The sequence below is a fragment of the Stigmatopora argus genome, chromosome 19 (assembly GCF_051989625.1).
Source record: "Stigmatopora argus isolate UIUO_Sarg chromosome 19, RoL_Sarg_1.0, whole genome shotgun sequence".
Lineage (NCBI taxonomy): Eukaryota > Metazoa > Chordata > Actinopteri > Syngnathiformes > Syngnathidae > Stigmatopora > Stigmatopora argus.
The window spans coordinates 13,432,486-13,447,817 of NC_135405.1; the positions used below are offsets into that span (position 1 = coordinate 13,432,486).

At 49.7% G+C, this 15,332-nt stretch overlaps 2 protein-coding genes across 2 annotated transcripts; one reads left to right on the forward strand and one right to left on the reverse strand.

The window, feature by feature from the left end:
• The first annotated feature begins 189 nt into the window (after positions 1 to 189).
• On the forward strand, positions 190 to 2,539 carry LOC144065006 (uncharacterized). Its single transcript, XM_077587938.1, has 4 exons — positions 190 to 1,109; positions 1,155 to 1,319; positions 1,433 to 1,636; positions 2,297 to 2,539. The coding sequence occupies exons 1-4, from the start codon at positions 195 to 197 to the stop codon at positions 2,537 to 2,539; spliced, it is 1,527 nt and encodes a 508-aa protein (XP_077444064.1). The 5' UTR covers positions 190 to 194.
• Positions 2,540 to 2,920: 381 nt separating this feature from the next.
• On the reverse strand, positions 2,921 to 15,301 carry ylpm1 (YLP motif containing 1). The gene is made up of 21 exons (XM_077587484.1): positions 14,393 to 15,301; positions 13,934 to 14,140; positions 13,670 to 13,858; positions 12,769 to 13,580; positions 9,150 to 12,629; positions 8,959 to 9,079; positions 8,780 to 8,879; positions 8,626 to 8,706; positions 8,377 to 8,545; positions 8,014 to 8,198; positions 7,792 to 7,946; positions 7,650 to 7,712; positions 7,446 to 7,565; positions 7,203 to 7,379; positions 7,040 to 7,123; positions 6,892 to 6,975; positions 6,735 to 6,809; positions 5,170 to 5,221; positions 4,091 to 4,209; positions 3,769 to 3,958; positions 2,921 to 3,547 (listed from the first exon to the last, which is right to left on the reverse strand). Exons 1-20 carry the CDS (start codon positions 14,984 to 14,986, stop codon positions 3,812 to 3,814), a joined length of 7,014 nt encoding a protein of 2,337 aa, XP_077443610.1. The 5' UTR covers positions 14,987 to 15,301; the 3' UTR covers positions 2,921 to 3,547; positions 3,769 to 3,811.
• Positions 15,302 to 15,332: the final 31 nt, after the last annotated feature.

Here is a 15,332-nt window from a genome sequence, read left to right on the forward strand (position 1 = left end):
CAGCAAGTGGAAATCAGGTAGGTATTATTATGAATATTATTATTCTAAACTGTATGTTGATGTTTCTCTTATATAAAATGTTGCCACAATGTCCGATACATATTATTGTTGAATAAAATGTTCTTGGCTACTGTGCATTTTTAAGTGTACTTTGTAAACATTGCCTTTTTTTACCTGTAACTTTGTAAAGCAGGATGAATTTGAGTATGTGGTCCAAAATGGCGTATCCCGGCAACCGCATGGACGATCACGCCACTGAGCATCTTCCTCCTTTGGAGTGCGAATCACAAGAATCCTTCTCCCAAAAAAGTAGCCAGATGAACAGGATGTTACTGGAAAGTCTTTACCGTAATGGCGGCGAGTCGCAAGCGTCCGCCGTCAAATGGAGCGGCCATCAAGCGAAGCGAGCCCGGGTGGAGAATATCATCCGGGGCATGGCAACGGGCTCGTCCGGTTGGGAGATGAAAGAAGTCTCACAGGTAAACCACAAGCCAGATTCTTCCCAACTCCTTCCAGACGACCCGACGTGGAAAAACTGTTCTTCCGACGTGACGCCAAGGAATCGGGACTCTTACCGGGAGTTTGAAAACCTGGCATGTGGCGGATACCCTGGATGCGAGAAGGTAAACTTGACGGGTCTTCCCCTCCGACCTGAAAAAGTCATGGCGGATGTTCTGAAGGAAGAACTCTCGAGAGCCGTGAGTAAAAGCGTCGACTCCATTTTCAAAAACTTTCCGCTTAAGAAGAAATGGCAAAAAGAGCAAACGGCGCCTTTCCTAAAGAACTTGAAGCCATCAACCAGTTCTAATGAGCTACTTGATGTTCAAACTGAAGCTCTCGCTCTAGTGGTCCAAAGACCGGACCCCTTGGGAAGTCAAGTTCACAGATTAACTTGCCGAGACCAGGAATCTGACGAGACTCTAAATCCAGAGTCGGAACTGGGGCGTACCGAGAAGACCTTGGTACGGGACTCTGTCAAAGTCCGTTCCGGATCCCTCACCGCTGTGGACACCAGGATTTTGGACAGCCTTTGCTTCCCACGCATCAAGACGGGGTCCAACGGCATTCTCCAGGGTCATCTTTACGCCCTAAACGTATCCTTCGCCACCGCAACGAGAAACCGATCGAAATAACGCGCTATTTCGTAAACCCTGGGGGACGGAAAATGGGTTAAAAACCGTACCGTACTATGTCCTCCTTACCTGTTCCCCCCCCAGGAGGGTCTGACCACCAAGCACCTGAAAAAGGCCAAGCTGATGTTCTTCTACACCCGCTACCCCAGCTCGCTGGTCCTGAAGACGTGTTTCCGCGACGTGCGGGTAAGACGCAAGACAGAGGCCGGACGCGGTTCTGGTTCTCTCATTTTATTGAAAAAGGGAGGGACACAATGTACATAGACGGGGGTGACGATCCAGGCTTACCTTTCCTTCAGTTCAGGCGCTGCATCGCCTCGCAGCTGGTCAAGTGGTTCAGTAACTTCCGGGAGTTCTACTACATCCAGATGGAGAAGTTTGCACGCCACGCCGCCGCCGCCGCGGAGGGGACGGCCCACGCGAAGGGGGCGCTCTCTGTGGGGAGAGAGTCGGAACTTTTCAGAGCCCTCAACGGGCACTACAACAAAGGCGGAGACTTCCAGGTAGGCCAAGACAGTTAAGTTATTATTTTCGCTTAAATATCGGCCACGGGTCGAGAAAAGAGGGCAACGGCTTCCAAGATTTTACGATGAATTAACCCCAAGAAGGTCGTTTTTAGGCCACACTGACAACACAAACATTATTGAAGTCTCAGTGATGCTTTAGTTACATTAAGACAATAAAATGTTCTTCCTTCAAGTAACTATGAATGACTGAAAAATATACTTCAAATATTGGGACAAAAAAACACATCAATTTGCTTTTTATGGCAACAGAAGCTTCAAACATAGAAAAAAAGACATTCAAAAGTGTTGTATTAATTTGTAAACTTTGTTCCGACTGTTACCTTTTGAAGAAGCTTCTCTTTAGCAGTGACTGTTAAAAAATAAAGTCAGGAAAAGCCTCCTAGAACATCCAATCTTCAGAAGACAATACATTTGTGGACATTTTATGATACATGGATAGATCGAGGTCAACATTAATAAACATGAAAATATTATTAGAATTCACGACAGTCAAAGAGTTGAAAAATTGTTGCTAATCCTTTGGTACCATTGAGAGTGATTGACATCCATTTGGACTGGGATGGGCAAAAAAAATAAAGAAATCAAATTATTTCTAATCTAAAAACAGATTCATTAACAATTTTGATTTGAATCCAGGTGCCCGATGGCTTCCTGGAAGTGGCGGAGATTACGCTGCGGGAATTCTACGCGGCCATTTCCGCGGCCAAGGACCGAAATCCGTCCTGGAAGAAGACCATCTACAAGATCATCTCCAAACTGGATGCTGACGTTCCAGCTCGATTCAAGACTTGGCCACGTACGGAAGAACCGTGTGGAACATTTGGGAGCCATCACGTTCAATGCCGAGAAAAAGAGGATTCCATTTGTACAACACTGTAGAGTTTGCTTTTCTGCTCGATAATGTTACGGTAATCCCAGTTTTCCGATTCCAAGATTTTTGGTCCAGAGATGTAATAAAGAATTATCGTCTACACGAAATGGTCACGACAGTTTTGAGTAGGCCTCTCGGGATAATAAAACGCTTGCAACTGTCGTAAAAAAAAGACATTTATTCAAACATCATTACAACAACAAATTCTAACATAAGCATAACGTCAGAAATCCAACATTTTCTTCTTCATACTCACCAAGATGTTCTTTAGTCTTCAGGAAATTCCGGTCTTGTCTTCGACTTAACGGTCCAAACGGAGAAGATGAAAATTTCCAGGTGCTTCGTCCGGGACGGAAATATTTCCAAAAAGTGAATCTTCCTGTCTTCAGATTTCCGAATCCCAAATACAGCTTCAATGTGCTATACTAAAGTTATCCTGACATCAAGGAGATTGGTCAAAAAAGGATTTCCTGCCAGGACTGAAAATGCCCAAGAGTTGCGACCAATCCATTCCAACGGGGAGGCCACAATGAGACCAAAACCAAGTAAAAGAATCAAGTAGTTCTGAACCAAGACCTGTTTTTAAACGTACGAAAACCCCTACAATTTAAGTTTAAATGCTTTACGGCTACCTAAAGTGACAAAAAAAAACAAATCCTACCTTAGAGCTTTTAAAGAACGGTTTCTTTGGATGGCCAATGAACAGTAGGGGCGCCAAGATTGAGCCCTGTGGAACGCCAAATCTCAAACCTATTCGATCCAGTTCTGAAAGCACAACGGAAACAATTCCAAGCCACGCCGCAAATTGGTTATTTGTTTTTTTTTTTATTGTTTTCAAACAGTTAACACGGTTGAAGAAACATAAGTACAGATATAAAACATTCACAAACCATGTCTGGATACATAACTAGTAGAACGATGATGACCTAAACCTAAAAAAAAAAATGGTGAGCTATCATCAATTACAAAAAAAAAATGGAGACTTGAAGAAGAGTCTTGTTCACCATCTTGGCCATCTGTCCAGAAAAAAATAAATAATAAATGGTGATTTTGGCATTAATAGAAACCTCCATAACTTTTTTTCGTCTATAAATTTGAAATAATTACTTTAATTCCTTTTACTATGCAATCAATTCTTCATGACTCACTTGCTGGTGTTAACAATTAGCATGTGAAATGAAATAGCATACAAAGATGGCTACCTACGAAACAAGAGTGATAAAAATGGGAGACGTACCTTGAACGCAAACAGAAAAAGGAGGGTTTTAAAAAATGATCTTTTAGAAATATTTTGTCCGGTTGAGCGCTTTCTGTGCAAGTCGTCCGCTATCGTCGGTGATTTTTTCCCAGTCCGTTTGGCCCACCACGAAGCCGATAGCTCGCTTGCGATCGGCGTCCTTTTGCTCTTCCAGGTCGGCCCATCGCACCTAAGCCAACCGGGGTGGAGAAAAGTCGCACCGGCATTTGTTTTAACACGGTTTAAAGGGTCGCGGTTTCTACCAAAAAAGGAATGCCGTCAGCTAGAAATGGACGCCAATGGTTAGGGGCCGTTTGTTTACCCTCTTTTTCCCCGGCTGAGACTTGCGGGTGGCGTAGTCGTCCGGCAGCTGAAGGTAGTCCTCCATGCCCGCGTCGTCGCGCTTCCTCTTGCTGCTGCTCCCCAAACCGTCCAGCTTGTCTGTAGAAAAGATGCATCGCTATTTAGCTTAAATATAATCCTGTCAATTATCACTGAAAATTATGTCATCTCTTATTTGTCCGTGTCCAATTTGACGTGATACTTTAGGTACCAAGGTGCTGGCTCTTAGCTTCTATCATCATATGCTAAGATTTCAATTCAATTGCTCATGCTAATGATAAGCAGCTCGTCTGGAGAAAAGCCGTATAGCGTTAGCTAAGTACTGAAAAATAGCTGAAAAGCAGTGCTACACTTGGAGTGCAGGTTAAGATGCTGGCTGCTAGCTCCTATCATCAAATGCAAAAATAGCATGTTGTCATGTTAAGCAGGGGGTTTCCCAGAAATATATATATTTTTAAATACTAGCATTTTATTAATTTAACTTTCAAACGCATTGCCAGACGTAGCTAAAAAGCGGCAGCCCGCCAGGCTTATAAAGCACTGGGGAGAACCCTGAATTATTTCAGTGTAACAAACCGGAATATTAGCTTTTTTAAAAAAAAATTCTGCTTTTATATTTTTGTTTTTTACTCACTATACTATCCTAAAACACAAAAGACAAGACCATGCTGCCTGCCACAGCTCACACACAGACACTTAAAACATTGACTGTCTTTAACAACATTCACAATGTGCATATAAAAGTGTCTTTCATTAAATTTTAGCATGCTAATAGCTTGTGCAAGCATAAAATCTACATACTGTAAATAAGTAGGGTATGCCACATGTCACTAAACATTTCCTTCTTTAAGTTCTATACAATTTTTCGACAGTTGCCATCTTAAGTTTTGCAGTTTTATAAAATGCACCTTGTCGTTCAATTTTAAGGAATTTTAACAACAAAAAATAGCGGAGAAACGTCAGCAAATTTTCAATGGCGGCAAAGAAACGCTCGTAAAAACTGCAAATCACAAAGACAAGCGTCGAATGTGAAGAGGAACGGACGAGAGGTTGACTTACCGAGTTTTGCTTCCGAAGTATCCATCTCCCATTTGCTTTTTGGAATGTAGCCCTAGATATTTGTAAAAAGACACTCCACAAGTTAAACATCTCGACAGGAAAGCAACATAAGAGAATTAGCTGCAAAAAAAGAGCTCATCAACGCTAGAAATGAGCTAACAAAGCAAATGTTATACAATAAATTCCACTCAATATTTACCAATTTTAAATACCACTGTTTTGTATACATATATTCATATTTTGCGTCATTCACAAATGAGATCTACCATTAGAAGTGCAACACACAAAGATCATACAAATCACGGAGCATTGGTTATTTCTCAAAGTTAAACAGTTGTTGTAAACAATGTTATTGTAAATAGTGTAGAAAAGTACGACAAGAAAATTGCAACATTTCACATGGAGATGCTTTGAATGAATATCATTATTCACGTTCAAGATTAGATAATGTGTCATTTGAGCTTACCATAAATGGACGGTCCACATTCCATCCAGATTTGAATTATTAGCTAACTTTTTTTGTCAAGATAAAAGGGAAATTCTTTCAACAACTAAAACAATTGCAAAATGTCGACAATCAAGGGGAATGACAAATCATAAAAGACTTCCTATTCCTCTGAAAAATAGGCACCAATGCTAATTGTTCATCTCATTTTCTGCTGAAAACGTACCAACAAAAAGCACTTTGACAATGACGTTGCTACGGAAACTACACAAAAAATGTGACTTGAAATATTTTGCATCAGCAAAACTACAGCAAACAAGTGGATTAAATGCAAAACATGAAAAAAATGTCAAAATCAGGGGTCACCAACCTTTGATAATATTAAAGCTACTTTAAAAAAGGTACTCGTTTCCCGCCATGGACAACAATAGGTGTCAAATTATATTAAATTTGACGGATTTGATGCTCACGTTTGAGTGCCACTGAGTTAACACACAAAATTTTTGTAGCATCTTTAAAAAAAATTATATTTCCATACTTGCCAGGACCATATCGCTAACTTGCTAGCATCCCAAAAAAATATCGCAATTTATCACCAAATTGGTATATTGTCACAATCACTGGTTAAAATACAGATCATGTTTTTACCCAAAGTAATTAATGAAGTGTAAAATATATAACATCAAATAGACTCATTCCAAACATCAACAACATCTTTGGTCGCTTTGTGTCAAAGAAAAATGAAGAATGGTCACTGAAATGACCCATCACTGACAAAAGTTTGGAAATAGTTTTTCAAAACTTTTCTTTTAAATCAAGAAAAATTGCGGTTCAACAAAATATGAACATAACCAAGTCTACTTCCTATTTCATAGTGGCAACTGATCATTTCGTAACATCACGACTACTGTCATTTTTTTTTTTAAATATAACCCCATTTTTTGTCTTCTTTGCACCCTGCAGCTTTAAATGACAATAAAAGCATTTCATTCAATTATCAGTGGCTTGCCTATCTTTGAATGTAAACATCCCATGATACACGGCAATGACTCATATGGAGTAATTATTTCATAAACAACTTTGCACGCGTAGAATAAGATAAAAGTGCGTCATGTCCTACCAGATCACCCTCTTCTTCCTCCTCCCTTTTGGCTTCTTTAGGCTCCTCCTCCGGATTGAAGTCTTCCATTTCCACCTAGCGACAAAGCCGCCCGTTTTAGTCAAGCGTCCAATCATAAATGGCGGTCGAAATGACGACCTTAGCCGGTCAGACTGACCTCCTCGATGGCGGCGTCCTGCAGCAGGGCTCGCACATCTAGGCGGACCATGTGACGAGGCGTGGACTCCCAGTTGTTGGACATCTGCATTTCAGGACGAGGCATCAAAAATCCGACTTTTCCCCCAAAAATGTCTGCATTTTCTCACCTTCATAATATCTTTGAGCGTGCGCGCGTGGGTGTTTCTCTTTGCGCAAGTGTGGGTGTCGGCGGTGATTTCCGCGATGTAAACCTGGGAAGAAAGACGTGAGCGATAAGGACGTGAAGATTGGAAGATGAATTATTTCTCTCTCTCTTTTTCTGAGACACACCTCAAATCCTTTGGTTTTGGCGGCGCTCCAGAACTGCTCAAAATGGCTGACGCGGTCGTTGATGGTGTCCAAGATGATGAAGGGGAAAAAGCCATCGTCCAGCGTCTTCTTGAACGTTTTCAGCATGCTGATGCGGTACATCCCTTCCAGTTCTGGCTCAAACTCGTATTCCAGTACCTGATAATCAGTCGTGTTAATATTTGAGTCACCTCACCCCCATAAAAAATGATCTTTTGTCCTCACCTTCCTTTTGACCCGCCTCCCCGTGTCGGGGTCCTTCTCCACCTTTTCCACCTCCGTCATGAAATAGTCGTCTAAAACCAGAACTCTCGGCGGGGCGCCGCCGCAGTCCACCTCTTTATCCTGTAGGTTGAAAAATGGCGCCATCCATTTATTTTTTAGCTCTTTGACAAAAACAAACAAACAGAGCGGCGGTTCGATACCGACCCGTATGAGTTTGGCCACGTGGCTCTTTCCACTCCCGGGTAGCCCCCGCATGATGACGACAATCTGTCAGGGGGGGGGGTTCAAGGGTAAAAAAACAAGCTCCCGATAACAAAGCGTTTCCAATCGAGACGACGACAAGTACCCTCTCGGGTCGCGACATTCGTCCGGGGGGTTTGAGGATATCGTCCACGTTCTTAATCTCGGGCTTCTTCTCGACTTGGGGGAGTGGCTGAGGTGGCGTGGGCAGGGGAGGTCCGCTGGGGGGTCCTCCTCGCTCCTCGGGGTAACCTCTTCTGTCTACGAGATGATACGTTGTCAGAGGGGAAAAGCCGGTTTGGGCGTTTCCGAAATATCGGCCATTTACCGAAAGGCGATGGCGGCGCGTTGGGGCCGTAGCGTTCGGGTCCGCCGCGGTCCATCCCGGGTCGCTCGTAGTGCGGCCGGTCGAAGGCGGGCCTTCCGAAAGGATCCTCCCGTTCTCGGCTGCCGCTGCGGTCCCGCTCCCGGAATTCGCGTTCTCGTTCCCGGTAGCCTGGACGAAGCGGGTGCCTGCGTGCCAAGAAAGCGCAAACGTGTTTCATTGGATCGTTAGTCTCGGACCAAAACAACACCGAGATGCAGTACCTTTCGTCTAGCATCATTAGCGAGCTTGGATTTGAGACGGACAAAAGGATATTACGTATACGCCTAGGTCGGAAATGTAGAAAATGATTGGCTAAGGCGCTACCTCTCGTCTCTCGGAGGGTAACGTTCCCTCCCGAATCGTTCTCGTTCGTAATCTTGCGGAGGTTTATCACGGAAGAATTCTCTTTCCCGGTTGTAGTCCTGGCGGTCCATAAAAGGGTCCGGGCGCCGATCGAAAAAGGGATCCCTGCCGAAAGGTTCTCGAAGAGGTTCTGGAAGGACAAGAACATTTAGCCAACGCAACAACAACAACAAAATCGCTAAATGTTATCTGTTCCAAAATGAAAGCCACCTTTTTCATAGCCTCGGTCTGGTTCCGGTCTCAACACGACCCTCTCGCCATAAGCGATCCGTTCGACGGTGGTGCCGGGTTCTAAAACATAAATTGGCCATCACAACCTGGAAAAGGCTTCAAATTCCCACCGTGCTGCTTTGCTAACGCCTACCGTGTCCGTGCCCGTAATCCACGGTCTTTGGAACCATGGGAGCCGCAGGATTGGCGTCCCAAGACGGCGTTTTGGGCATTTGAGCAGTTGCGGCCATACCCTGGAACACAAACAGGGAAGACCTTAGCAAGCCCGACGCATAATGCCAGTATTCCGCGCTAAATGAATCCAAAGGTTACCTTCAGAGCATTCCTGACTTCTACCGGGATCTCCAACCCAAGGAGACCCGCGGGAAGGTCGGGTATCGAGTCGCCCGCCGCGCGCTGAGATACAGGATCTGGCTTCCCCTCCTGTTGTTCCCTGTGAAAAGCAAGAAAGCAGAGAAAGTTAGAACAATTTCCCACGGGGTGGTTGGCACGATGTTAGCTACCTTATCCGCTTCAGTTCTTGGGCGGCCTTCAAAATGATTTCGTGTTGCCGCTGGGAAAGGGCGAGGACGTTGCCTCCGGGTTGCTCCGCCGAATTCTCCGCTGGGTTGCTACCGGCTTCGTTTTGGAGCGGAGGTCTATCCGACGTGGGCTCGTCTCTGCGGTTCTGATAAGGGGGGTACATCCGCTCTCCCGGGGAGTCGAATCGGGAAGGGCGATCCCATTCCGGAGGCCTTGCCGGGTCGCCCGGCGGCTCCCCGGCGAAATCTCGACCCCTGACCTCGCCTCTTCTGCGGTCGAAATCTTCAAATCCACGAGGAGGACCCCGCTCCATGCCCTCCGGCCAGCGTTCACCTCGGAATTTCTCCGACGGGGACGGCTCTCTGTCCCATTGGGGGTCAAAGAACCCGCCCTCGCGCCTCGGTCCCTGAAAGCCGTCTTCCTCGTGCCCGAAAGCGGGTTCTCCGTGGGGGTACTCCTCGGCAAAACCGTAGCCGAAACCTTCTTCCTGTGGGTGGGGGACACCCGGACGCATGGCGCCTCGTGGCATCCCGCGACCCACGGGTCCTCGTCCCCTTTCGATGATCTCGTGGGGCATTGGGGGACGTCTGCCGTAGGGTGGTTTCCAGTCGGGTTCGCGCTCCATGTCATTGTGAAAAAAATGTTCGGGGTCTGGATCTATAAGTTCATGAGGCGGTGGGGGCGGGCACCTTCCCCGGCCCGCACCCGGGTGCATGAAGTTAGGGTGAGGCTGGTCACCACGCGCCATATAAGGATCGTCTTGGTCCATGTCGCAATGCTCCATGCCGTAGGGAAAGGCCTCTTCGTCCATTGGCCCACGCCCCAGACGCTGAGGGATTCCACGACCCCGCATAAAAGCAGAATGGCCACGTGGAGGATGACCACGACCAGATGCAAATGGGGGTCTCATCCCTCTCATTGGCGGACTATCCTGCCCCCAGTAAGGTTCTTCTTCTTCTTCATAGAAGTACTCGGGTGGCTCGGTTTCTTCCCATTGACCGTCCATGGGTTCCCTTATCCCCATGTGTGGGCCACCTCTCCCCATGGGACCTCCGCGACCCATGGGGGGACCTCCGCGACCCATGGAGGGACCTCCGCGACTCATGGATGGACCTCCACGACCCATGGGCGGACCTCCTGCATCAATATCTGGATCTTCTGAATCAATTTCTAGATCTGGTCTACCCATCTGCGGGCCACCTCTGCCCATAAACGGTCCACCTCGACCCATAAACGGGCCCCCTCGACCCATTTGCGAGCCCCCTCGACCCATATGCGGGCCCCCTATGCCCATCGGTGGTCCATCTCCTTCCATCGGCGACGCTTCTCCTTCCACTGGTGGGCCACCTCGACCCATAAACGGGCCACCTCGACCCATATGTGGGCCACCTGGACCCATATGCGGGCCACCCCGACCCATATGCGATCCACCTCGGCCCATCGGCGGTCCATCTCCTTCCATCGGCGACCCTTCTCCTTCCACTGGTGGGCCACCTCGACCCATAAACGGGCCACCTGGACCCATATGCGGGCCACCCCGACCCATATGCGATCCACCTCGGCCCATCGGCGGTCCATCTCCTTCCATCGGCGACCTATCTCCTTCCACTGGTGGGCCACCTCGACCCATAAACGGGCCACCTCGACCCATATGCGGGCCACCAGGACCCATATGCGGGCCACCTCGAGCCATATGCGATCCACCTCGGCCCATCGGCGGTCCATCTCCTTCCATCGGCGACCCATCTCCTTCCACTGGCGGTCCACCTCGACCCATAAACGAGCCACCTCGACCCATATGCGGGCCACCTGGACCCATATGTGGGCCACCTCGACCCATATGCGGGGCACCTCGACCCATATGCGGACCACCTCTGCCCATCGACGGTCCATCACCTTCCATCGAGGACCTATCTCCTTCCACTGGCGGGCCACTCTGACCCATAAACGGGCCACCTCGACCCATATGCGAGCCACCTCGGCCCATCGGCGGTCCATCTTCTTCCAATGGCGGTCCACCTCCGCTCGTGAGTAGTCCTCCTCGTCCCAGGAGCGGTGGTCTTCGTCCCAGGAGAGGTTCTCCCCGCCCCATGGGCGGTCCTCCCCGCCCCATGGGTGGTCCTCCTCGTCCCATGGGCGGGGCACCACGTCCCATGAACGGACCGCCTCGTCCCATGGGCGGTCCACCGCGTCCCACGATTGGACCTCCTCGGGATATAGGAGGATGTCCTCTCATCATTTCCCCCATTGGAGGTTCTTCCACGGGTTCTTCATAATATTCTTCCTCTTCTTGGAAATGATGGTCTTCTGGCATCCAAATGTCTTCGTTCTGTTCCTCGTAGCCGTCGGCACCAAACTCCTCGTAAGACGGATCTTGCCACCCGTAGTCCTCTTCTTGTTGCTCATAAAATTCTTCCTCTGGAGGCATAAATCCATGAGACATTTCTTGCGTCTCCCCCCCATTTGGACCAGTGTTATGACCACCGAAGTCTCTGTGTCCAAATTGCCCGTGCCCATGTCCCCGTCCTCGGCCCGGCATAGGTCCCAAGGGTTGACCTCGTCCTCCACCGGGCGGAGGCCCTACGAGTTCCGGCGTCGAATGGAATTGTGTCGGTGGTTTCTCCTCCCGTTGTTTCGATGACGCGTCTGAAAGCATTGGGGGAAGGTTGGTATTGTTGTTATTTGGCGGCCCGTTTGGTGGGCCATAATTTGGCAAATCGACTGCCCGTTGGGGTTCGACGGGAGTTGCTGAAGGCTGGACAACTTTAGTGTCAGAAGATTTGGGCGAGTTGCAGATGTCCATTTTATCATCGTCATCTGTGGATTGAGCGACGGATTCCCCCGACTCAAAAAGGCCCGTTTTGTTTTGATCGGCAATTGTCGGACCGGATGGAGTTTGACTCTTGACTTGATCGGATTGAGACAACTCAGCGGTCGTTAGCTTGGGGCCCTGTTGGACCGGAGACTGGGGGACTTGCTGTTTTGCCGGAGGTACCGGAGAGCTTTCTGTGGCGGCGGGCTGAGGAGGAATCTGTTTTGGGGGCTGGTCAAATCGAGACTGACGCACGGGTTTGGGTGGTGGAGTTGCTTGTTGTTGTGGTGGTGGTTGTTGTGGTGGTGGCTGTTGTTGTGGTGGTGGCTGTTGTGGTGGTGGCTGTTGTGGTGGTGGCTGTTGTGGTGGTGGCTGTTGTGGTGGTGGCTGTTCCGATTTGGGTGGGCCATCAATGTGCTTAGGGGGCTGGTCAAAGCGTGAGGTCGGTTTGTTAAAAGGTGGCGGTCCGCCAAACCGCTGGTTCGGTTGATCGAACCGAGGAGGACCGTTAAAACGCGACGCCGGTTGGTTGAACTGCGAGCCGTTGAAACCGTGTTGTGCTGGCTGAAAGTGAGGAGGAGGCTCAAAATGACCAAATCTTGGACTGCCGTCAAAGGACACCGGCTGGTTGAATCTGGGATTGGTTCCTCTGCCAAGAGTTAGAGAAATACATTTTAATGGCAAAACCACATAAATGTATATATACTGTCATAAACAATGATTCATTCAAATTATGTCGAGTCAAAATCTATATCTGATGACAAAGGGTCACAAACACTGGTACTGACCTTGGACCTCCCATGTTGTTGAAGTTGGGTGGTGGAACGTTAATGGTAGATCCCATTGCCGTCGGGGGGGCTACGGAAGTTTGGGTGTGATTCTGATCGGGCGGCGGACCTGGCGGGGGACCCGGCGGAGGGCCGGCCGGGTGGCCCGGAGGCGGGCCTGGAGGGTGACCAGGAGGCGGGCCTGGAGGGTGACCCGGCGGAGGGCCGGGAGGGTGCCCCGGAGGCGGGCCCGGGGGGTGTCCCGGAGGCGGGCCCAGGGGGTGTCCCGGGGGAGGGCCGGACAGGTGACCCGGGGGTGGACCGGGCGGGTGACCCGGTGGAGGACCGGGCGGGTGACCCGGTGGAGGACCGGGCGGGTGACCTGGCGGCGGGCCCGGCGGCAGACCCGGTGGGGGACCTGGTGGGGTACTCTGGGATGTGGAATCATCAGCAACTGCAGGTGGCGGCGGGGGCGGCTGACTCAATTGCGCCTGAGTCAGTGGCGGTTGAGTGATTGGCGGAGGTGGCACCGACATGTCCGGGACCGGGTAACCGCCGTACTGCCCCATGGCTAAGGTGCTATACTGCATGGAGGCGTACGGCACCATCGCCGTGAGAGCGGTGATGGTCTCCCGGAGGTGCTCATTGGTGGCGTTCATCTGCGTCTGCCACTGCTTCCATTGGTCCTCGTAATCGTGGAGCTGATCTTTGTGCGGATACGTTTGGAACTGGTCAAACCATAGTTTGAAGGTCACTTCCCAATCCTGGAACAGCGGGGTGAACTGCTGCTTTTGCATTTCGTAATGCCGGAGTTGCATTTCAGGTGTCATGGACTGCAAAAAATATAAAGTCAGAGTCACACTTACCCAAAATGTGTACCTGTGTGGCGACAAATCTGAACAAGTGTCACTTTTTGACCTACCTGGAGGTTTGGAGGCGGCTGAATGAGAGGCTGATACTTTTCCAGGATATGCTGAAGCTTTTCGTGTTGCGTCATGAGCGCCTGGTAATGCAAGTTGACCCTCTGCTGCTGCACCTGTTGCCACTGGGCCGCCGCGGCCTGCAGCTTCTGGAGACGGTCCGCCTCCTCCGGGTCTTCTTTTGGGTCGGGCTTAAACACACAAACGGGAGAAAGGTAGCCCGAGGAGCCAATCGCCACCGTCCAAAGCGTGGCAAGAACACTCACCTCGGGAGGCGGAGGTGGCGCGGGCTGCTCCTCTTTTGGGGGTGGCGGAGGAGGCGCGCCCGTGGCTGCCTCGGATGGAGGCGGCGGGGGCGGCTGGGCGGCCTGGCTGATGGGGGGCTCGCTCTCCTTTTGGGTCTGCTTGGCCTTCTCTTGCTTCAACTTTTGCAGATTCTGCAAATGCTGCTGGTACCAAAGTTGCTGTTGATCCTGCGTAAAAGTGTATTCATGAATACAGACGTGTAAAACCTGCCGTGTGAATCAACACATACACACAATTCCCCCGAAGGATGGCAATGATCAAATGTTTATAGGTACTAGCATCATTATCTCAATTGGACGTCTATCCCAATCAATGGCAGCGAGCAAGTTGCAATAACCAAACAAACCAACACAACTCTTGACCCTTCTTTGACATATTCTTACTTGGACCGACAATAGACAGAAATTCATAGTAATTACCGGCAAATTGGAGCTTTCGTCTTTGGCCACAGCTTCCGTCCCTTTTGCATCTTTAGCTTTCGTAGCAGCGTTAGCCACCTGCAGTTCAGGAGCCGGTTGTTGGGCTTCAATTTTGTGCTCCTGCGTGGGGAACGGAGGAGGCTGCGAGTAGTCCGGTTTGTTGGCGACAGTGTCTCCTTTAATGTGAGCCTGAACTCCGGCCACCGTGTCCGACGACTGCCACGCCGGCGCCGCAGAGTATCCAGCCGAGGGTGCCATGGCACCGGCACCCGCGGCGGCAGCAGCGCCGCCGCCGCCGCCACCACCACCACCACCACCACCACCGCCTGCGCCACCTCCGAACGCCGGAGACGAGTTTCCGTGGTGGAGAACGTTCTGAAGCTGCTTCTGGTGCAGCATCTGGAGCTGCTGCATTTGCTGGAGGTGCTGCTCTTGCAGGCTGGAGAACATGGAGCCGCTCGAAGCGGCGGCCTGCATGCAGCCGAAATTCGACGACGCTCCTCCGGCGTGGCCTGCTCCCCCCGGCACCTTCCGCTGGCCGGGCCCTCCATAATTTTGAGGTGTCCCACCGTAGTTCCCCCACGAAGGGTACATTGTTCCTATGCGAGACGAGCGGCTCCCCGCCTTTGTGCTCACATTCGGTCGGGGGCCTCGATGCTATCGATGCTAACCCTTGCTAGCTCGCGCGCATGGAAAAGTAAGTGGCTACATTGTTCTAAACAAACCAACAACGTCCCGTTAAACGCGCATTGCCCGCTAACCTGCCGCGTTAAAGTACCACTTGATACCTGGAATGTGTACTTTTATCTCCCTTCTTCTTTTTTTTCTTTCTTAATTCCGTCGTAGAAGTGGCTTTAGTGTGAATGTAGCGGTTGTCCTCCTGCCCAGACAGGAAGTGTCGTCACCAATTTTAGGTGACGGTTTCCTGTAAGATAATTAG

Coding starts and splice junctions, on each gene's coding strand:
- ylpm1 (XM_077587484.1), bottom strand. CDS start 14,986: ATGTACCCTTCGTGGGGGAACTACGGTGGGACACCTCAAAATTATGGA. Junction 8,880..8,958: donor AAGTCAGGAATGCTCTGAAG/GTAACCTTTGGA, acceptor TTTGTGTTCCAG/GGTATGGCCGCAACTGCTCA. Junction 7,947..8,013: donor CGCGCCGCCATCGCCTTTCG/GTAAATGGCCGA, acceptor ATCATCTCGTAG/ACAGAAGAGGTTACCCCGAG.
- LOC144065006 (XM_077587938.1), top strand. CDS start 195: ATGAATTTGAGTATGTGGTCCAAAATGGCGTATCCCGGCAACCGCATG. Junction 1,320..1,432: donor CGTGTTTCCGCGACGTGCGG/GTAAGACGCAAG, acceptor CCTTTCCTTCAG/TTCAGGCGCTGCATCGCCTC. Junction 1,637..2,296: donor ACAAAGGCGGAGACTTCCAG/GTAGGCCAAGAC, acceptor ATTTGAATCCAG/GTGCCCGATGGCTTCCTGGA.